Source organism: Narcine bancroftii, chromosome 6, assembly GCF_036971445.1.
Source record: "Narcine bancroftii isolate sNarBan1 chromosome 6, sNarBan1.hap1, whole genome shotgun sequence".
NCBI classification, from domain to species: Eukaryota; Metazoa; Chordata; class Chondrichthyes; order Torpediniformes; family Narcinidae; genus Narcine; species Narcine bancroftii.
In genome coordinates this window covers 126,106,484-126,128,494 of record NC_091474.1, presented here as the reverse complement: position 1 = coordinate 126,128,494, position 22,011 = coordinate 126,106,484, and the positions used below count along the sequence as shown (strand labels likewise).

The 22,011-nt window shown below is 40.0% G+C and overlaps 2 protein-coding genes across 3 annotated transcripts in view; one reads left to right on the top strand and one right to left on the bottom strand.

The window, feature by feature from the left end:
• Positions 1–22,011, top strand: part of eloal (elongin A, like) — a 213,177-nt gene that overhangs the window by 178,944 nt on the left and 12,222 nt on the right. The window lies entirely within an intron of this gene.
• On the bottom strand, positions 1,173–21,550 carry LOC138736450 (large ribosomal subunit protein uL5-like). The gene is made up of 6 exons (XM_069885990.1): positions 21,444–21,550; positions 18,941–19,085; positions 16,224–16,330; positions 4,040–4,171; positions 2,344–2,454; positions 1,173–1,250 (listed from the first exon to the last, which is right to left on the bottom strand). Exons 1-6 carry the CDS (start codon positions 21,447–21,449, stop codon positions 1,221–1,223), a joined length of 531 nt encoding a protein of 176 aa, XP_069742091.1. The 5' UTR covers positions 21,450–21,550; the 3' UTR covers positions 1,173–1,220.

Sequence of the window (22,011 nt, the reverse complement as noted above, 5' to 3'; positions counted from 1 at the left end):
TTTGGGCACTCAAGCCAGATGGCAATAACATTGACTTTTCCGGTTTCTGCTCACTTGCTCTCCTCTTTCCCCCAGCCTTGATTGCTGTTGTCCCCTCCCTTCTCCACCTATTACCTCCTGCCTTTGTGACCACATCTCCCCATCTTTTGTTGCCGACATCTTTCCATACCTTGAAGGGCTCAAGTTCGAAATATTGGTTATGTATTCTTACCTTTGCTATGTAAAGAACACTGCTTAACCTGCTGAGTTTCTACAATTTGTATTTTTACTTTTAAGCTGTCAGAGGGAAAATGAGTGCAGTGATTTTGCATACTTCTACTGTTTTATAGGACTACTATTTGTTACCAATTGGCCCCCAATTAGATTTTGTAACTTCATTGATTAATTTACATCAGTGTACTTTCAAATCCTACAACTCTCACCACATTACCAAAATATGATAAAAGGCAACCTCCAATAAATCAGAATTGAACCCTGGACAGCAGATTTCTTTCATCTTGTTCCACAATAGGAGATGTGGGAAGGGTCTGGGCTTCTGGACAAGGTGTCAAGCCATGAACAGACACAGTAGATGCCCCTTCTTCTGGGTACCTGATGTTTGCATATGTTGGATGACTGTCAAGGAGTTCAACTTGATCTGCAAGTGGTTTGTTCCTTGTTACTTCTCACAAACCTTCTTGGTTGTATGGGTCCAGGGGGCCAAGACTTTAGGAGAAATGTTAGAGGATGCTTTTTCACTCAGACTGGTGGTAGAATGGAATGATCTTCCAGAAGAGATAGTTGTGGCAGGGTCCATTCTGTCATTTAAGAGAAGGTTGGATGTGTACATGGATGTGAGGGGATTGGAGGGTCGAGCTCAAGGGAACCGGTCTGGACTCGAAGGGCCGACGTGGCCTGTTTCCGCACTGTTATATGATAGCACCATGCCTACAGCCTGTGCCACAAGTACAATAGTTATGTATTTGAAACTACCCAATCAATTGTTACTGGTCATTGTCAGTGAAGCAGCCTCTGCTGGTTAATCCTCGCAACCATCAAGGACTGCACAAATAACCAGAACTGTAGCATAACAAAGAATCCTGTAACTCAAGATTCCTCATCCTGCTGTTTGTGTCAAATAATGATTTCACTAGTTTTTGGAACAGTGTTACGTCACTTTAGAAAGACACAAATGGCATTAGTAAGTTTGTCTTTATTCCAGGTTCTGCACACTGTTCAAATTACTTTCCAGGCAGGAGGATACCATCGTACTGGAAGACAAAAGGAACAGGCATTAAGCAAAGATTACACTAGCAAGAATGCAGTTCAACTGAGTATCAGAAAAGGAACAGATCTGAATGTACGCTCTATAAGTTTTGGATCGTGCAGTTGGCCAGGCAGCATTTTGGTGGCAATAAATTGCCTGAGGTTGGCTGAAAGTTTCATTGTTGATCCTTCTAAACATGCTGAATTTTCAGCATCTTTCTACTTAAATGGTTAACAAGGTTTTGATTCACAAAACATTACCCTAATCTCTGGAAAACTGACTCCATTCCAAGGGACTGTCACTGACTGTACCTGGAAAATAACTACCAGACACAGGGATCAAAGATAGACATTCTCCCATGCTACCATTCCAAGAGACTGTCACTAACTGTACCTGGAAAATAACTACCAGACACAGGGATCAAAGATGGACATTCTCCCATGCTACCATTCCAAAGTTCCAGATGAAAGTATGATCCACCTCAAGTGAACTGTAATAAACAAGTTTAGTCACAGCTTCAGAAACTGATTTAAATAGGTTATATCTCTAAGTATCGAGTTCCCATACCTCCCTAATTTTTGAATACATTGAAGCAAAGAGGAAAATTGGAACCAATTTGGCAAATCAGTCACTGAATTGAGTATTCTCAATTGGACTGGTGAAGCCTAATTCACAAGGATCGTGTGTGTGACATTATAAAATTATGATCAATCTGGCCATTGTTATCAAAAAGTTTAAATGTTTCACATCTATCACCAAAAATCTAAAGTTATGCTAATCGTCATACAGAACATTTTAAACTATTTCCTGGGACTCGTCTAGTTTATGGATCAATCCAATCACCCAGTAATTATCCTCCACCCAGATTTTACCACATCTATGCATCAACCCACACCACTGAGATATAGGAAGAAAGTCCAGGAACATCCAAATAAATAGTTGCTGAAAACCCAGGGAACCCCATGGTATTAAATACACACCTGTAATAAGGTGAATGTGCCTTTGTCCAGCTATAAATGTGTTGTTTCTATTCCTTTATTAGGGATTTGGTTTGAATTGAGTGTGAAAGAAGGGAATGAGATAATTCATTGCTTTACCTTCTGCTGAAACCACCTCATTGATTCTTCCTTAGAAATTTTATGCCTTGAACCGATGCGGCCTCTTTTGATCTTTTTATCGGAAATACTGAAACCAGGTCGCCCCATGACCTAGAAGTGTTCAAAAACAAAAAATATCAACTCGTACATGGCAAATTACATTCCTCATTGGAATGATCAGTCAATGTCATCTTGGCAGAATTCTGAAATAGATAATCAATGTGATGTATACAACGGCCAACTCAACTCTCCAATCACGAGTTACGCTAACACCTGATTTTCTTATACCTTCTACAACTCAAAGATTTTCAATGCAAACAGCTCAAAGAGAAAACAATACCAATTTGTTTTCCATGTTAATTTATTTAAACCCAAATAGTTTATTATTTATCAGATTAGTGCAATTCTAATTTCCACCACCAATATTAAAAATCTTTGCTTGTGTCAAATAGTAATGCTAATTTTCTGTATTTAAAATTGTTCAGAAATCATTTTATTGAGGGTTAATAGTTAAAAGTGAATCCAAACTAAACAAGATCATTGCAACTAGTCTGACTTTGTTTCTATTACTGTAGCCAGACCTGGGGAGCCAATGATCTCTGCAGGTCTTTCATTAACTGCTCTATTGTGCAATTGGTAAATGCTGAAGAATAATAACAATACTTGGAGTTGTTTGTCTACAGATAGACTGGAGGAAACATTTGAACCAATGTCTGCAGATAATGTCACAAAATAAATTTGCAATCAGATGCAGAGATCATCCAAGGTAAACTGCCGCCTGGCAAATAGCCCAGGGACATCCTGTTCACAAGCTGAACAGATCCAATCCAGCCAATTACAGTCCCATTACTCTACTCAATAAACAACAAACTGACAGAAAGGATCACTGACCCAAGCCCAGTTTGGGTTCCACCAGTCACCAAGCTCCTAAAAATCATTAAAAGCCTTGCCCCAAACAAGGACAAATGATCTAAACTGCAGTGCATGGCCTCAAGGAGCTCTGGCGTCAGTAGAGACGATTCGGAGATGGGCTTATATAGTGGAACGCAACATGATACACAGGAGTTAAGTGAGGGTCACATTTGGTGCCAAGCTCCATCTTTTATGAGCCGATGTCATCTAGTGAAAAAAGTGCCAGTTTTCGCAATTCCGGATAAAAGGTTAGGCACCTGTACACAGGAGTAGCAGTTCGTACTGTACAGGAAGCACTGCAGCAACTCACCAAAACTCCTCAGTCACCACCTTCTAAACCCACCACCTCGACCAGCTAGAAAAATATAGGAACATTGCCACCTGCAAGATGCCCTCTCAGCCATACAGCATTCTGACAGAAATATATCGCTGTTCTTTCATTGTTGGGACAAAATCCTGGCATTCCCCCCTAACAGCATTGTGTGCACTCGGACTGCAGCGGTTCAATAAGGCAGCTCTCCACTATCTTCAAGGGTAATTAAATGTTGGCTCGGCCTGCAAATCTACATCCCTTTAAAAAACCAAAATCTGAAAATTAACAATAATTTCAATTAAGAATTGAAATTTATTACATTTATGGAATCAGGCTGATTAAGTTAGCAATGTCTGCTTATAGTAAATTCTTAGCACTATAATTAGCCCATATTGGGCTACAATTTGGAAATGATCCCCATTTGTCATCACATTGATGAAAAAGTGACTGTAAATCTCAGCATTCACTTACCACGTAGAAATCCAGACCATAAATTCCAATGCTGGGATCATATTTAATGCCCAAATCAATGTGTTCTTGGATCCCAAAGCCAAAGTTCCCTGTATTACAGAAGTTGCTCTTCCTCAATTCATACTCCCGGACCTAAACGAAAGCAAAGCAACATTCAAACTTATTTGCTCAATGCTTTCATTAAACAATGCACTTGTACCCTCAAGTCTGTTCTATAACCATCTCCATGGCCCTGCCATTTACAGTGCAACTCCTACGGTGCTTCAACCAAAGTATGACACCTCACACCAGTCGGAGGTAAATTCCACATGCCACCTTCCCAAATGAAGATCTTGATCCTGTTGCAAACTTAGATACTTTTTGCTCTTCACCTCAGCACCAATTTTGGTATTGACTACAAATTCACTTATTGTCTGCAGGTTCACTTTTGTTAAGTGCATTTAAAAAGGAATTTAAGGGTTAAACAGATCAATAATTGGTGGGAATGAGTACAACAAAAAAAGGGGAAGTCACAAATAAAAAGAGGGGAAGCTTAAGCAGGGCAGCCAGTGTGTGAGTGGCACAGTGCAGGAGTCGGAATTAGGCCCTTTCACATTGGCAACCTGCTAAACTGGCATGTGAACAACCCATTTTGAAATAATGGGCTGTTCACAGTGGACCCAGAAAAACCAGTTCCATGCGCCCTTTCACATTACCAACCCAGTATTGTGGAGCTAAGGGGAGCCCAACCTCCAGCAGTGACATCCTGAGAGACACATCATATACTCACAGGCAGTGAATGGTTTGTTCTACAAGATTACTCACACCTCTGGAGGAGTCACGTGATGGAGTAGTGGCCGGACGGTGAACTCCAGCCCTCTCCAGAAAAGTCGGGAAAAACAAGAGAAAATACAAAGGCACAGAAATACAAGTTAAAGAAAAGTGAGTATAAAGGTGGAAAGAAGATGGAGACAAAAGGAGAAAAATCAAAATCAATGGAAAGAAGAGAGGAAGAGAAGACAACGGAGGAAAAAGGTGAAGGCCTTACCTGTCCGAAGAGGCCCGCTGTGGAGAGAAGACCCCACTACCTCAGGTCGGTAGAAAAAGAACTACAACAATGGCTCACAGAGCCGAGTAAAAGTGCGCAACCGCGCATGCGCGATGCGCATGAAAAAAAACACACCGACGGGAGGGGGGACCAGCTGGGGAGTCGATCTCCACAGCCGGCAACGACAGCTGCAGAACACCTGCAGCAAGAAGAGACCACAGAAGACAATGGAAACAAGAAAGAAGAGGAGGAAAGGGCATCAAAGAAACAACAGATGGCCAACCCAGAGGAAGAAGAGGAAGAATACAGTGAAATAGATAAAGGGAAAGGCAAGGTAAAGGATATACTTGCTCTTGTTAGAGGATACATGGAGTCATTTAAAGAATGGCAAACACAGGAATTCAATGATTTAAGAAGAAGAATAAACAACACAGAAAAGAAAATAAATAAAATGGATATGACCTTAACAGAAATGGGGAAAAAAATGGACAAGATGGAAGAACGGGCAATAGCAGCAGAAATGGAGGTAGAAGACTTAAAAAAGAAATTGGAGGAATCTAATAAAAAAACTAAAGAGACACAAGAATTACTAGCCCAAAAAATAGATATAATGGAAAATTATAACAGAAGAAATAACATAAAGATAGTGGGCCTTAAGGAAGATGAAGAAGGCAAGAATATGAGGGAGTTTATAAAAGAATGGATCCCTAAGGCCCTAGGATGTCCAGAACTACAGCAAGAAATGGAAATAGAAAGGGCACATAGAGCATTGGCCCCTAAACCACAACCACAACAAAAACCAAGATCTATTGTAGTAAAATTCCTAAGAAATACTACAAGAGAAAAGGTACTGGAGAAGACAATGGAAAAAGTAAGAGAGGGCAACAAACCACTGGAGTATAAAGGGCAAAAAATCTTCATTTATCCAGATATAAGCTTTGAACTCCTAAAGAAGAGAAAAGAGTTCAATACAGCAAAAGCGATTTTATGGAAGAAAGGATATAAATTTACACTGAAGCATCCTGCGGTATTGAAAATATTTATTCCAGGACAACAAAACAGACTATTCTCGGATCCAGAAGAAGCACGAAAATTTGCAGAACAATTACAAAAATAGACTGAGGGATGAAGACGGGTAATGAGAGCAAAAATGATCACGATTGATATGTATGTGGGTAAAGACAAAAATAGACTGAGGGATGAAGACGGGTAATGAGGGTAAAAATGACCACGATTGATATGTATGCGGGTAAAGAGGTATAAGAGTGAATAGAGACAATGGGCATATGTGAAAGTATCTGTAATTAGAGGAAAACATAGAGAGTATAGACAAGAATTAATAAGGGAAGGTAATGGAATAGAGAGAATAAGGAGGGAATTAAAAGAGTGACCTTTGTGACATATAAAAAGCGAAATCTTTTCTGGGGGGGCTGGGTGGGGGGAAAAGAGCGGTCACTGCAAAATCAGTTGACGCTTGCGAGTGGATTCGCAAATCCAAATGGAGAGGGGAGATGTGGTTGTCCGACAAGGGATAAAGGACAACTCAGGAGGGGAAGGTGAGATTGGGGATAAAGAAGATAGAAATAGGAGAATAAGGAAAATGTTGGATGTTATAGGAATGTTGTCTGGTAAAGAGTTGAAAATAAGAAAACAGAAATGGAAAAGGAGGAAAGGTAATGATGGAAAAACGGAAAGAGAAGATAAACAAAATATAAAATGGCTACGCTGAACTATATGACTCTAAATATTAATGGAATACATAACCAAATTAAAAGGAAGAAACTACTAAATTTACTGAAAAAGGAAAAAATAGATATAGCATTTGTCCAAGAAACACACTTAACTGAATTGGAGCACATTAAAGAGAGATTGGGTAGGACATGTAACAGCAGCATCGTATAATTCAAAAGCAAGAGGAGTGGCTATATTAATTAGCAAAAGTGTGCCATTTAAAATAGAAGAGGAAATAATAGATCCAGCAGGGAGATATGTTATGATAAAATGTCAGATATATTCAGAGCTTTGGAATCTACTTAATATATATTCACCTAACGAAGAAGATCAAAAGTTTACGCAAGATACCTTTTTGAAGGTAGCTAATACGCAAGGGAACATACTAATAGGAGGGGATTTCAATCTGAATTTGGATCCAAATATGGATAAAACGGGGAAAAAAATTAACAGGAAGAACAAAGTAACCAAATTTATAATTAAATCAATGCAAGAAATGAAACTTGTGGACATATGGAGGAAACAAAACCCAAAAGAAAAGGAATACTCATACTACTCGACTAGACATAAAACATACTCAAGGATAGACCTATTCCTGTTATCAGCCCACATTCAAGGAGAGTTAGGAAAACGGAATATAAAGCTAGACTATTATCGGACCACTCACCCCTGTTATTGGCAATAGAGCAATAGAGATTAAACCCCATGCTACTTAAAAGACAGGATTTTAGAGAATTTATTGAAAAACAATTAAAAATGTACTTTGAAGTAAATACGGAATCAGTGGAAGATAAGTTTATACTATGGGACGCAATGAAAGCATTCATTAGAGGGCAAATAATAAGTTATGCAACCAAGATGAAGAAGGACTATAATCAGGAAACAGAGCAGTTGGAAAGGGAAATAATAAACATAGAAAAAAAATTAGCAATAAAGGAAGATACAACCAAAAGAAGAGAATTGGCGGATAAAAAAATAAAATATGAAACATTACAAACATATAAGGTGGAGAAGAATATAATGAAGACAAAACAGAAATATTATGAACTAGGTGAAAAAACACACAAAATCTTAGCATGGCAGCTTAAGACAGAGCAAACTAAGAAAATGGTATTGGCAACAAGGAAAAAAGACAAACAAATTACATATAATCCAAAAGAAATTAAGGAAAACTTCAGAGAATTCTATGAACAATTATACCGAACCGAAAACGAAGGGAAAGAAGGGAAAATAGATGAATTTTTGACTAAAATTGAACTACCAAAACTACAAATAGAGGAACAAAATAAATTAACAGAACCATTTGGAACAGTAGAAATACAAGAGATAATAAAAAATTTACCAAATAATAAGACACCAGGAGAGGATGGACTCCCAATAGAATTCTACAAAACATTTAAAGACCTAATAATACCGCCCCTCCTGGATGTAATCAACCAGATTGATGAGACACAAAACTTACCAGATTCATGTAAAACAGCAATAATTACAGTGATACTAAAACAAGGGAAAGATCCACTCTCACCAGCGTCATATAGACCAATATCTCTGCTAAACACAGATTATAAGATAATAGCTAAACTATTAGCGAACAGATTAGCAGAACAGGTACCGAAAATGGTAAATTTAGATCAAACTGGATTTATCAAAAAAAGACGCACAACAGACAATATTTGTAAATTTATTAACTTAATTCATGCAGTAGAAGGAAATAAAGCACCGGCAGTAGCAGTTGCTTTAGATGCAGAGAAGGCCTTCGACAGAGTAGAATGGAATTACTTGTTCAAAGTATTGCAAAAATTCAGTTTACCGGAGAAGTTTATTAATTGGATTAAAGCATTATATGAGGGACCGTTAGCGAAAGTGACAGTAAATGGACATGTATCAAAGCAATTTAACTTAAGCAGGTCAACGCGGCAGGGATGCCCACTATCACCATTATTGTTTGCGCTAGCTATAGAACCACTAGCAGAATCGATAAGAATAGATAATAATATAAAAGGAATAAAAATAAAAGACAGGGAATATAAAATCAGTCTGTTTGCGGATGATGTGATAGTGTACTTAACAGAACCAGAACTATCAATAAAAGAACTATATAAGAAATTGAAGGAATATGGAGAAGTGTCGGGATACAAGATAAACGTAAATAAAAGTGAAGCAATGCCTATGAATAATGCGGATTTCTCAAAATTTAAGGAGGAATCCCCATTCAGATGGCAAACGCAGGCAATAAGATACCTAGGTGTGCAAATAAACAAAAATCTAGGCCAATTATATAAACTCAATTACAATCCACTAATGAAAAAATTACAGGACGATTTAGAGCATTGGAAAGAGCTACCACTAACACTGATAGGAAGGATAAACTGTATTAAAATGAACATTTTTCCAAGGATACTATACTTATTTCAGGCATTGCCAATACAACTGACAGAAAAATTCTTCAAAGAGTTAAAGAAAATAATAAGGAGATTTTTATGGAGAGGGGGGAAACCGAGGATAGCACTAGATAAATTAACAGAATGGTATAAACAAGGAGGCTTACAATTGCCAAACTTCAAAAATTATTATAGAGCCGCACAATTAAGGTACCTATCAGATTTTTATCAAACAAGGGAAAAACCAGACTGGACGAGACTAGAATTAGATAAAATAGGGGAAAAGATACCTGAACACATATTATATAAATGGGACGAAAAATTGGTACAACATAGAACTTCTCCAGTATTACACCATCTCCTCAATATATGGAAGAAGATTCATGTAGAAAGAAATAAAATAAATTACCAAATACCAAAACTAATATTGACGCAAAATAAGCTACTCCCTTTTACAATAGACAACCTTGCCTTTAGAAAATGGGAAAAAAAAGGGATTAAAAGAATAGAAAATTGTTTTTCAGGAAGTAGATTCTTATCCTTTGAACAAATGAGAGATAAGTACAATATAACTGGAGATACAGCGCTGGCATATTACCAACTGAGATCCTACTTGAAAGATAAATTAGGAAGCAACTTGAGTTTACCAGAGGGAAGTAACCTTGAATATGTGATTACAGATACAATGTTAATCAAAAGATTTATAACAAATATGTATATTAAACTGCAAGAAAAGGAAAATGAGGAAACAAATGGTAAAACTAAACAAAAATGGGAACAAGATTTAAATATAAAGATAAAAAAGGAAACATGGGAGAAGTTATGCTCTGGAACGATGAGAAATACAATAAATACGAGGCTGCGTATGATACAATAGAATTGGTTACACAGACTATACATTACACCGCAAAAGTTAAATAAATGGGACCCAACAGTATCTGATAGATGTTTTCGATGTAAAAAAGAAAGGGGAACAACAATTCATGCAATCTGGACATGTGAGAGAGTAGAAAAATTTTGGGATGATCTCAATCAGATATTAAATAAAATAACAGAAAACAATATACCAAAGAATCCAGAGATCTTTCTCCTAAGTAACATAAAAAATAAAGAATTTGGAATTGACTTGGAAGATGCACAAAAAAGATTTGTCAAGATAGCCCTAGCCGTAGCAAAAAAATGTATTATGTCAACCTGGAAATTGGAAGATAATTTGAAAATACAACAATGGTATATAGAAATGAATAAATGTATTCCATTAGAAAAAATAACATATAGTTTAAGAAATAATATTGAAATATTCGAACAAGTATGGGAGCCTTACATTAAATACAATAGCGAAAACCTACCGGGAACAAACATTACCTAAGTTGATGGAAGGAGAAGAAAAGAAAAGAATGGACTCAGTAGAATTTCTGGTGTATTTTTGTTGAACGACAACATTGTCTAACTGAATTAATGCAACCTAGATTGTATACCTAAAATGGATGAGGGGGGGGGGTGGGGGGGTGGCTTGGGAGGAGGGGGGGGGGTGGGGGGGTGGCTTGGGAGGAGGGGGGGGGGGTGGGGGGGTGGCTTGGGAGGAGGGAGGGGGGAGGGGGGAGGGAGAAAAAGTCACTGTAAATGTGTGGAAAAGAAAAAGTGTATATCATGGCTATTGTGATTTATGGTGTGAAAAATAAAAAATTTAAAAAAAAAGATTACTCACACCTCTTACCCTCGTGGGGGGTGGGGGGAGTGTGTGGGTGTTATGAGTGAGAAAACAAATGAACATCATTTTGTAGTAAATGATATTAACAAAAGATGGGCATGGGAAAATGGTAACTGGGATAACAGTTTATAGCGAGCATAGGCAAGTAGTAGCAGGAATAAAACACGTGCAAGTATGGGAAGGTCTAACCTTAAATTTGACACTAAGTCTGCCAGATTGTATGGGGAAATCACAAAGAACAAATTGTGAGCAAGCTGGTCCGTGAGTTTGTAGATATATTCAGAATTTTGGAATTTGCTCAATGTATATGCACCTAATGAAGAGGATCAAAAATTTATGTAAGATATCTTTTTTAAGATTGCAGATACGTAGGGGAATATACTGATAGGAGGGGACTTTAACTTTAATTTGGACTCAAAGATGGATAAAACTGGAAAAAAGACTAGCAGAAAGAACAAAGTAACCAAATTTATGGTTAAATCGATACAGGAAATGCAACTTTTGGATATATGGAGGAGACAACACCCAAAAGAGAAGGAATACTCATATTATTCGAATAGACATAAAACATACTCAAGGATGGACCTGTTCCTGTTGTCAGCCCACATCCAAGGGAGAGTTAGAAAAACGGAATATAAAGCTAGATTGTTATTGGATCACTCACCCCTGTTATTAGCAATAGAGCTGGAGGACATCCCACCGAGAACGTATAGATGGAGATTAAACTCCATGCTACTTAAAAGACAAGATTTTAGAGAATTCATTGAGCGACAAATTAAAATATACTTTGAAATAAATAGGGAATCAGTGAAAGATAAATTTATACTATGGGATGCAATGAAAGCGTTCATCAGAGGGCAGATAATAAGTTATGTAACTAAAATGAAGAAGGACTACAATCAGGAAATAGAACAGCTGGAAAGGGAAATAGCAAGTACAGAAAAAGAATTAGCAACAAGGGAAGATGCAACAAAAAGAAGAGAATTCGTGGACAAAAAAATAAAATATGAAACATTACAAACATACAAGGTGGAGAAGAACATAATGAAGACAAAACAGAAGTATTATGAGCTAGGAGGAAAAAAAAACGCACAAAATACTAGCTTGGCAGCTTAAAACAGAACAAACCGAAAGAATGATATTGGCATCAAGGAAAAAGGACAAACAAATTACATATAACCCAATGGAGATCAATGAAAACTTCAATGAATTCTACAAGCAACTATATCAAACTGAGAACGAAGGGAAAGAAGACAAAATAGATGAGTTTCTAGCTAAAATTGAACTACAGAAATTGCAAGGAGGAGCAAAATAAATTAATAAAATAATTTGAAAGAGGAAATACAGGATATATTTTAAAAAACTACCGAATAATAAAACACCTGGAGAGGACGGACTCCCAATAGAATTCTATAAAGCATTTAAAGACCTATTAATTCCTCCTCTCCTGGAAGTAATGAACCAGATTGAAGAAACACAAAACATGCCAGATTCATGTAAAACAGCAATAATTACAGTAATACCAAAGACGGGGAAAGATCCACTAACACCAGCATCGTATCGACCAATATCTCTACTTAACTCAGATTATAAAATAATAGCAAAACTATTAGCAAACAGATTGGCCAACTGTGTACTAAAAATAGTAAAACTAGATCAAACTGGATTTATTAAGAAAAGATGAACAATGGACAATATCTGTAAGTTCATTAACTTAATCCATGAAGTACAAGGAAATAAGACGCCAACAGTGGTGGTTAATTTAGACGCAGAGAAAGCCTTTGACAGGGTAGAATGGAATTACTTATTCAAAGTACTACAGAGGTTCAACCTACCAGAGAAATATATTAATTGGATTAAAGCATTATATAAGAGACCATTGGTGAAGGTGACAGTAAATGGATATATATCGAAACAATTTAAATTAAGCAGGTCAACTATGCAGGGATGTCCACTATCTCCCTCAGTGTTCGCTTTAGCTACAGAACCCTTGGCAGAACTGATAAGAACAGAAAATAAAATAAAAGGGATAAAAATAAAAGAGAAAGAATATAAAATCAGTCTATTTGCAGATGACATCATAGTATACTTAACAGAACCAGAATTATCAATAAAAGAATTACATAAGAAATTGAAGGAATATGGAGAAATATTGGGGTACAAGATCAACGCAGATAAAAGTGAAGCGATGCCAATGAATAATGCGGATTTCAAAGATTAAGAAAGAATCACCATTTAAATGGCAAACACAAGCAATCCAATACCTAGGTATTAGACTAGATAATAATCTAGGCCATCTATACAAACTAAATTATCATCCATTAATGAAAAAATTACAAGACAACTTAGAGCATTTTAAAGACTTACCACTAACACTGATAGGAAGGATAAACTGTATTAAAATGAACATTTTCCCAAGGATACAATACCTATTTCAGTCATTACCAATTCACCTAACAGAGAAATTCTTCAAGGAGCTAAAGAAAATAATAAGGAAATTCTTATGGAAAGGGAGGAAACTGAGGATAGCACTAGCTAAATTAACAGAATGGTACAAACAAGGAGGCTTACAACTACCAAACTTTAAGAATTATTATAGAGCCGCACAATTAAGATACCTATCAGATTTTTATCAAACAAGGGAAAAACCAGATTGGACCAGATTAGAACTAGATAAAATAGGGGAGAAGATACCTGAACATATACTATATAAATGGAATGAAAAATTGGTGCAACATAGGAATTCACTGGTATTGCATCATCTGCTCAACATTTGGAAGAAGATTCACGTAGAAAGGAAAAAAAACAAATTACCAACTACCAAAATTATTATTGACGCAAAATCAACTAATCCCTTTCACAAAAGATAACTTTCCTTTAGAGAATGAGAGAGAAAAGGGATCAAAAGAACAGAAATTTTTGGGGGGGAAATTATTTATTATCTTTTGAACAAATGAAGTACAAATATGGTACAACTCACAGTACAATGTTTGCATACCACCAACTGAAAACCTACTTAAAGGACAAATTGGGAAACAGTCTGAGGTTACCAGAAGGAAGCAGCTTTGAATATGTAATTACAGACTCAATGATAATTAAAAGATTTATACCAAACATGTACATCAAGCTGCAAAAGAAAGAGTACGATGAAATACGCTGTAAACCCAAACAAAAGTGGGAACAAAATCTAAACAAAGATAAAAAATGAAAAATGGGAAAAGCTATGCTCCAGAACTATGAGAAATATAATAAACATGAGGTTACGCATGATACAATATAATTGGTTACATAGGCTATATATCACACCCCAAAAGTTAAATAAATGGGACCCAACAGTATCAGATAGATGTTTTCGCTGTAAGAAGGAAACGGGAACAGTACATGCAATTTGGGCATGTGAGAAAGTGGAAAAGTTTTGGGAAGATCTAAACCAGGTATTAAATAAAATCACAAAAAGCAACATACCAAAAAATCAAGAGATCTTTCTTCTAAGTAATATAAGAAGTAAAGAACCTGGACTCGATTTGGATGGAGCACAAAAAAGATTTATTAGGATAGCCTTAGCTGTAGCAAAAAAATGTATTATGTCAACCTGGAAATTAGAAGATAGCCTGAGAATACAGCAATGGTACATAGAAATGAATAAATGTATTCCATTGGAAAAAATAACATATAATTTAAGAAATAACATCACAGTATTCGAATAAATTTGGGAACCATACACGGAATACAACAGAGAAGTCCTAACGCGGACCTCCAAGAACTAAAATGACAGAAGACGACAAAAATGAACTGACCCAGTATGTAAAAGTAGAAGACACAAATTTCTTGTTTATTTTCATTGTGTGATGACATTGTTTAATGGGTTTAATGTATCATATATGTTGAACGTTGAGTGGGTGGGGAGGGAGGGGGAAAAAAGGGGAGAAAATGACACTGTGTATATTCAAGAGGGAAATGTTTGTGTGCATTTTGGTCAGTATGGTTCAGTGTGAAAAATAAAAATTTTTAAAAATAACAGCTCTGTGAAGAGCATCAAGTTCCTTGGAGTTCACTTAACTAGTGACCTATTGTGGACACTCAATATCTCCTCACTTGTCAAGAAGGCACAACAGTGACTGCACTTCCTGAAAAGACTAAGGCAGGCAAGGCTACCAGCCACCATTATGCCAACCATCTATAGGAGCTTTATAGAGAGCATCCTGGCTGGCTGCATCGGTCTGGTACAATTGCTACAGAGAAATGGATCAGAAGTCAATCCATAGTACCACAAGAATGGCAAAGAGGTCTCTCTCTCTCTCTCTCCTCCACCCCAACCCCCACCAAATCCACACGATCTACTAGGATTGCTGTCTGAAGATGGAGCACAAAATCATTGAGGACCTCTTCCACCCTGCACACAACTTCTAGCTGTTCACATCCGTGAAGAGATAGAGGAGCATCAGAGCCAGCACCACCAGGCTGAGGAACAGCTTCTTCCCATGGGCAGTGAGAAAGCAGAATGACCTAAACAACTGCTCACAGAAACCATCGTGACTCTCATTTGTGAAGAATAATATTTATTTCGACAATACAGGTACACAATCCTTTATCCAGAACCCTTGGGGAACAGTGTGTTCCAAATTTTGCATTTCAGAACAAAAGCCAGCTGCCCCAGATTTAAGCCCACCCAAATTGTGCTGCCGTATCCAGCCACATCCAGTTGTGCTGGCGTCACTCCTCCCCTCGCCCACCCAAGTTGCATTGCCGTCTCTCCCCCTTGCCCGAGTCGTGCTGCTGTCTCTCCTCCCCCCTCACCCGCCCGAGTCGCGCTGCCGTCTCTCTCCCCACTCACCCACCCGAGTCGCACTGCCGTCTCTCTCCTCCACCTCACCCACCCGAGTCGTGCTGCCGTCTCCCTCCCCATCACCTGCCCGAGCCGTGCTGCTGTCTCTCTCACCCCCTCACCTGCCCGAGTCGCGCTGCCGTCTCTCCCCCCTCGCCGCACTGCTGTCTCCCTCTCCCCTGAGTCACGCTGCCATCTCTTTCCCCCCCCCACCCCCGCCCAACCCAGTCATGCTGCTGTCTTGCTCTCTCTCTCTCTCCTCTGTACCAGCACCAGGAAAAAATGCCGCTTTTTGGAGCTTTCCGGATTTTAGATGTCTGGATAAAGGATTGTGTACATGTACTTGTCCTGCCAATGACCTCCTCCCTTGAACATCATCCAAGACATCACAACTCATTTGCTTCAATTCCTTTGCTTCTCTAATCTTCTCCACAGTAAAGACTGATGAGAAATATTCTGGTCAATATCAGTCAAATAGGCTTTTGAATACATCACCATAAATGACATACCTTTAGACCCTTCTCCAAAATTTCTTCAGCTTTGGCCCCTCGAATTGTGCAATGAACAGCAATCTTCTCATTTCTCCGAATGCCAAAGGACCGCACCGTATAGCGTGCTATTGGGAGAAGTAGCCTGGTCACTTGTTTACTCCAAGTTCCCAACATGTATTCACTTCCAAAAACATCTTAAGTTCAATAATCAAAGAAATTGGTACTTGGACAAAGCAAGGAATCATTGAACTTGTCATTTAATGCCCTGAAGGACAATGAACAAAAAGTTGTATTTAGACTCGCTCTCCTGCAAATCTATAAACACAGTATCAGATGAGAATTCTGGCATTTCAAATTTGAGGTAGTTATTAATTTACGGAATAACCCTTCTGGCCCGTGAGCCCACATCACCTAAATACATCCACGTGACCAATTAACCTACTACCTGTATGTCTTTCGAATGTGGGAGGAAACCAGAGCATCCTCAGGAAATGCACACGGACACAGAGAATGTACAAACTTCCGACAATCAGTGCTGGGTCACTGAAATGGCGTTGTGCTAACTATGTGTTAAGTCACCTATATCAACATTACTATCATGCTAAAGTTGGTCACTGACTGAAAATGAACATAAAACATGGCTCTAACTTCTCAGCATCCCATCCATTACTTCACAGTAATTCTTGGAGTGGCCATCCAAGTACTTTAGAAACAGGGACCTGCACTCACCTCTTCAGGCTGTCAGTTGGAAATCTCTAGTACTGATACTCATTGATTGGAAAACTGTCGTATTGACCCAATTCCAATCTATGGCTGAAAGTTATTCTCCCAAGGGAGACAATAGGCCCTTTCAGGTGGCCTGAATACCCCCTTGTAAAGCCACATAATCTCTCCCCTTGCAGCTAAAGACATACTCACTCTGCCAACGCACCCGAACATGCAGCTCTGTAAGCAGTTGCCTGGGAATGGGCTGATGACTCCATCAGCCAGCACCCAACTCCTGGCTGCCTGACAGCCCCACTGGGGAGCGGCGGCCAGCAGGGGCCGTCGGGGTGCGGGCTGAGACAGCTCAGCTGGCCGCTCCTGCACCAGGGCCGCTCTATCAGGCTCAAATCGCGGCATAGCAATGGTGGTCTTTCCTACCCATAATCCCCCACGTAGCTGGAACTGTTGTGGGAAACAGTGGTTCCACCTGCATGGGAGGATTATGGGTAGGGAAGACAGCCATTGCTATGCCACATATTTATGACAGGAGGCGCTGCAGCACCGGTCGCCCCGCCTCCATCAGATCCAGAGGCACTACGAGGCACCTCTGGATATGAATAGGCCCTTTCAGGAGGACCAGGTAACGCTACAGCAGCCTTTTAGGGCTGCACCTGAAAGGTGCATTCGCAGTTTTAAATCTGCTCCTGTTGCTGGCCTCAAGGCGGAGGGTACACCTGAAAGGGCCTAATGACACCTGCTCATTATCCCTCCTAATATTAAACACCTCAATCAAAATGTGCTGGAGAAAAAAACCCCACGGATTCTGAAAACTTGAGTGAACAAAGAAAAATCAGGCCAGACAGTGCCCATGGAGTGAAATGGCTGGTCAGCGTTTCGAGTTAGGTTCCTTTATCAAAGGTCCTGACCCGAAACGTCGACTAACGTAGTTGCTGTCTTTGTTCACTCATTTCCTGTCACTTTATCCTAACAGTGCAACCAATTTCCTTGTGGCCATACTTTTCCAGCTAGCATCTCTGGTTCCTTTCCTGCGATATTGCATCTTCCAATGTGGTGTGGTAGGCAGTATCCCAACTGTATTTCGTACAGTAACCAATCGAGTCTTGCCTTAACTAATGAAGTATCTGGTTTCTCCTTAACCACATTTCCTCTGCTGTTACCTTTGTGAAGAACCCTACGTTTCGTTGTATCGAAAACCTTGCCTCATTTACCTTTCTTCAAAAGCATCACCTCTACTATCCAAAATAGTTTTTTTCACCCCCTTTTGTTTCTGTCTATCAATAACTTGCAGAAGCTCAGGACTTTCTCCCTTGCCTTCAACTTGTCGCCAGTTTTGGAATTAACAAGGTAACTTAATCATATGCTACGTTTATTATGTAAAATTTATTTTTAATTTAGAGACACCACATGGTGCAGGCCTTTCTGACCCACGAGCACACGCAGCCAATATAATATGACCAATTAGCCTATTATCTTTGGAACGTTGGATGAAACCCATGCAGGTCAAGGGGAGAACATACAAACTCCTTACGGACACCTCCAGATTTGAACCTGGGCTGCTGGCACTGTAACAACATTGCACTAACTGGTCACTCGGAGTCACTTACCCCAACACAGTGTGCAAAGTGGTTTTTTTTAATCTTTCTTCCAGATAAGTATCCTTCAGGGTAATCCACCTCACAATTTACATTTACCCCTTTAATTGTTACTGTCTGCTTCATAATATCACTTTCTGATACCAGAAAGTGAAAAGGATTAAAATTGCCTGCAGAAGTATATTCTCGTGTCTGAGCATGTTGCACGTAAAAAGAGCCGTTATCTTAGTTGACTTTCCCAAATTATTTCACAGCCCCGTGAACTGAGGTGATACCACTGTCTATTCCACTCATCTCATCCCCAGCCGATAACCTAATATTTCCATTGTGCAACTTAACCACGATTCAAGGACCAGAAACCATCTCTTTCCTTGTTTCCATCAACGCATCCCTTTCAGAAGGGACAAGTCAACTGACCTTTTGAAAACACTGGGGTCTGGCCAGTGAGTTGCTCCAGCACTTTAGCAGCTCTGGTGAGTCTGTCACCACTTTCACCAACACAGATATTCAGGCATAGTTTCCGAATGCGGAGCTCACGCATAGGGTTTTCCTTCTTCTCACTCTGAAAAGAGACCAAATTTAAATGTTCACACCTGGTAACCAAGCTATTCAAACCAATGATGTAATGAAAATAAAGGGCTTTTAATTATATTACCCATCAGGTCCAATTGGCATCTACAACCTTACAACAACCTGGTTTAGAACATTCTTGCGACAGATAGCGACAACCTCAGGCATTCCAAGTATAGAGATACAAAACTTTATAGTGAAATACAGTATTCTAGATCAGAATACAGGTATGCAAAATGGTACAACCAGAAATTTACAAATCAATAGAGGGATTTGGTAGGAAGGTAGGTAATTGAAATACAAGTAGAGACAATTTCATCGTCTGAAAGTGACAGGAACAAAAAAAAACCAAAATAATCATATGATAGACATTGAACAGAACACAAGAACCATTCTTACTCAAACAATGCTGAGATCACCAAGACACACACAATTCATGAGAATCAGAAAAGGGTCTTAAAAATACACTTCCTGAGATACTGCATTAAAAGGTTACTTCAAATCCAAAAGACAAAAAACCCAACCAACTCAATAGTTTTATTCCAAGTGTTTCCTGCTTTCTATTACACGTATTTTAAAAGTTGGGTTCAAAATCTTTAACATCAAGTTCAAAGATACCTTATGGAGCCATATCACAGGAATCCAATGTTAAATAAGAATAACCATTTAAAAAAAAATATTCCTGAAGAAATGGGTTTCTCAGAACATAGAACACTACAGCCCACAATGTTGTGCCAACCCATAGTCTTTTAAAAAAAGTACTAAAACCTCCCTACCCCATAGCGCTCAATTTTTCTTCTATCCATGTGCCTGTCCAAGAGTCTCTTAAATGCCCCGAATGTTTCAGCCTCCACCATCATCCCTGGCAAGGCATTCCAGGCACCCACAACTCTGTGTAAAAAAAAACTAACCCCTGATGTCTCACCTAAACTTCCCTTTCACTTTGTACACACATTCCTGCCCTGGGAAACAGGTGCTGGCTGTCCACCCTATCTATGCCTCTCATAATCCTGCAGAACTAGAACTCTATTACGCTTCCTCTCGTCCTTCTTCACTCCCAGTGCTGCTAACCTTGCCCTCATATGACTTATTTTCCAATCTAAGCAAATCCTGGTAAATCTCCTCTGCTCTTTCCATAGCTTCCACATCCTTCCTTATAATGAGGCGACCAAAACTGAACAATAGGTGTGGTCTCGCCAAGGATTTGTTGAGTTCTGAGGGCACTGGAGATAGTATATTTGATAGTAAATTTTAGTACAGGGTGGGAAGTAAAAACTGATCAGCTTCCAAACAATGGCATTTCTCAAACCAATCTACCAGCAATCCGGAGTTACTACTACAAGGTAAACAGCAAATCTTAGAGTGAAATACAGCATGCTCTTTGACCACATCCTTGACCAACGCTTCCCAACGAGACACTAAATGGAGATCAAGACTCAGGGTGTAGTCACACAATTGTGAGCAGGTTGTGAAGATGAACCAAGTCCTCTGGACACATTATTCAATCAGACAACTCATCCATGCTGATGAAGGTGCTGACCATGTGCTTCCTGTTGACCCATAATCTCAGCTACCCCTTCCGAGCCAAGTATTTGTCAAAATCTTTAAAACAATAAATTAGTTTGTCATCTACACAAGGATAATATTCAAATACAGTGCGATTAAAGTCTTACTTGCTGCATCTTGCCAGTTGTAACACAAATTAAGTGCACTGGCAGTTTGCTCCACTCACATTCTGTGTGAAATGTGCCCTCAGGCCCCACTTTAATTCTTCCCTCTTGCCACGCTCGGCTCAAAAGAGAACTTCTCTTGCGCTCCTCATTACTTTATAAACTTCTATTAGGTCATCCTCGCAACCTCCTTCCTATTAAGAACAGGAGCCCTGCTAATAATTGAAGCCCTCCAGTCCCAACCTCATCTTCGTTTATCTTTGTTTTACTCTTCGTGTAATTGCATTGTTTGATGCAAAAACGACCAGCCAAGTTCTCCGTAGAGTTGAAGCAGCGGGAGGTCAGGGAGATTTGGGAATGTGAGGGGTGGGTAACTCCCTGCCAGGGGCGTTGCCGAGATATTGAACCCCCGCTGGAAGAGACCGGCCTCTCCAAAGCGGCCACCGGTCCGATTCAGCCCGGAACCCGCTGCACCAAACCTAGCGGCCTTGCCCCAGGGATTTAGGCCCCCAACAAGCTTCGCCAGCAAAGTTCACACACATCGCCGCCAAATCGGCGGACGGCCGCCTTCCCTCCCCGCGGCCTGACCCTGCGGCCCCGTCGCCCGCGCACCGCCAGCCACCGCGCCAGCGGATGGCACCGGATGAAAGGCGGGCGGCCTCAGCCGCAATTATACGCACCGCCATTGCTGCAGCGCTTCTGCTGCTAAAGGCCGATCGGGCTGCCGGGAAATGTTGAGCACGCCGATGAGGCCACGTTCCCTCCAATCGCCTCCAGGTGTTCGGGGCAGAGCTACCAATCACAACTCAGTTCCCAACCGGCAGTAACCAATCCGCAATCAGATTCACGGTCACGGACACCAATCACAACCCAGTTCCCAACCAGAAGTAACCAATCCTCAAGCCCAATTTCCCGGTCACAGCACCAGGCGCTCACTCTGCTCGCCCCCGGCCACTGAATGGGTCCGACGCTGGATCCTACTGCCCTTAACCTTCCCCCTCGCCCCTCTCTACCCCCTCACCTCTCCTTATCCGCCACCCCTCCCTACCCCCTCTTCCTACCATCTTTATGCTCTCCTTACACCCTGCACCTCTCCTGACCCTCAACCTTCACCTCTCCTTCTCCCCTTCCATCTCCCCAACCCACCGCTATCCCCTCTGACTTCACCCTCCAACTCCCCCTGATCTCCCTAGTCCTCCACCTCCCATCTGACCTCCCTAGCCTTCCGCATCCCCTCTGACCTCCCCA

What these genes read in the sequence shown, in the direction of transcription:
- LOC138736450 (XM_069885990.1), bottom strand. An exon ending in GACCCCAGTGTTTTCAAAAG is followed by an intron (nt 16,331 to 18,940) that starts GTCAGTTGACTT and finishes TTCTCCCAATAG; the next exon opens with CACGCTATACGGTGCGGTCC. An exon ending in TTTTGGAGAAGGGTCTAAAG is followed by an intron (nt 4,172 to 16,223) that starts GTATGTCATTTA and finishes GCTTTCGTTTAG; the next exon opens with GTCCGGGAGTATGAATTGAG.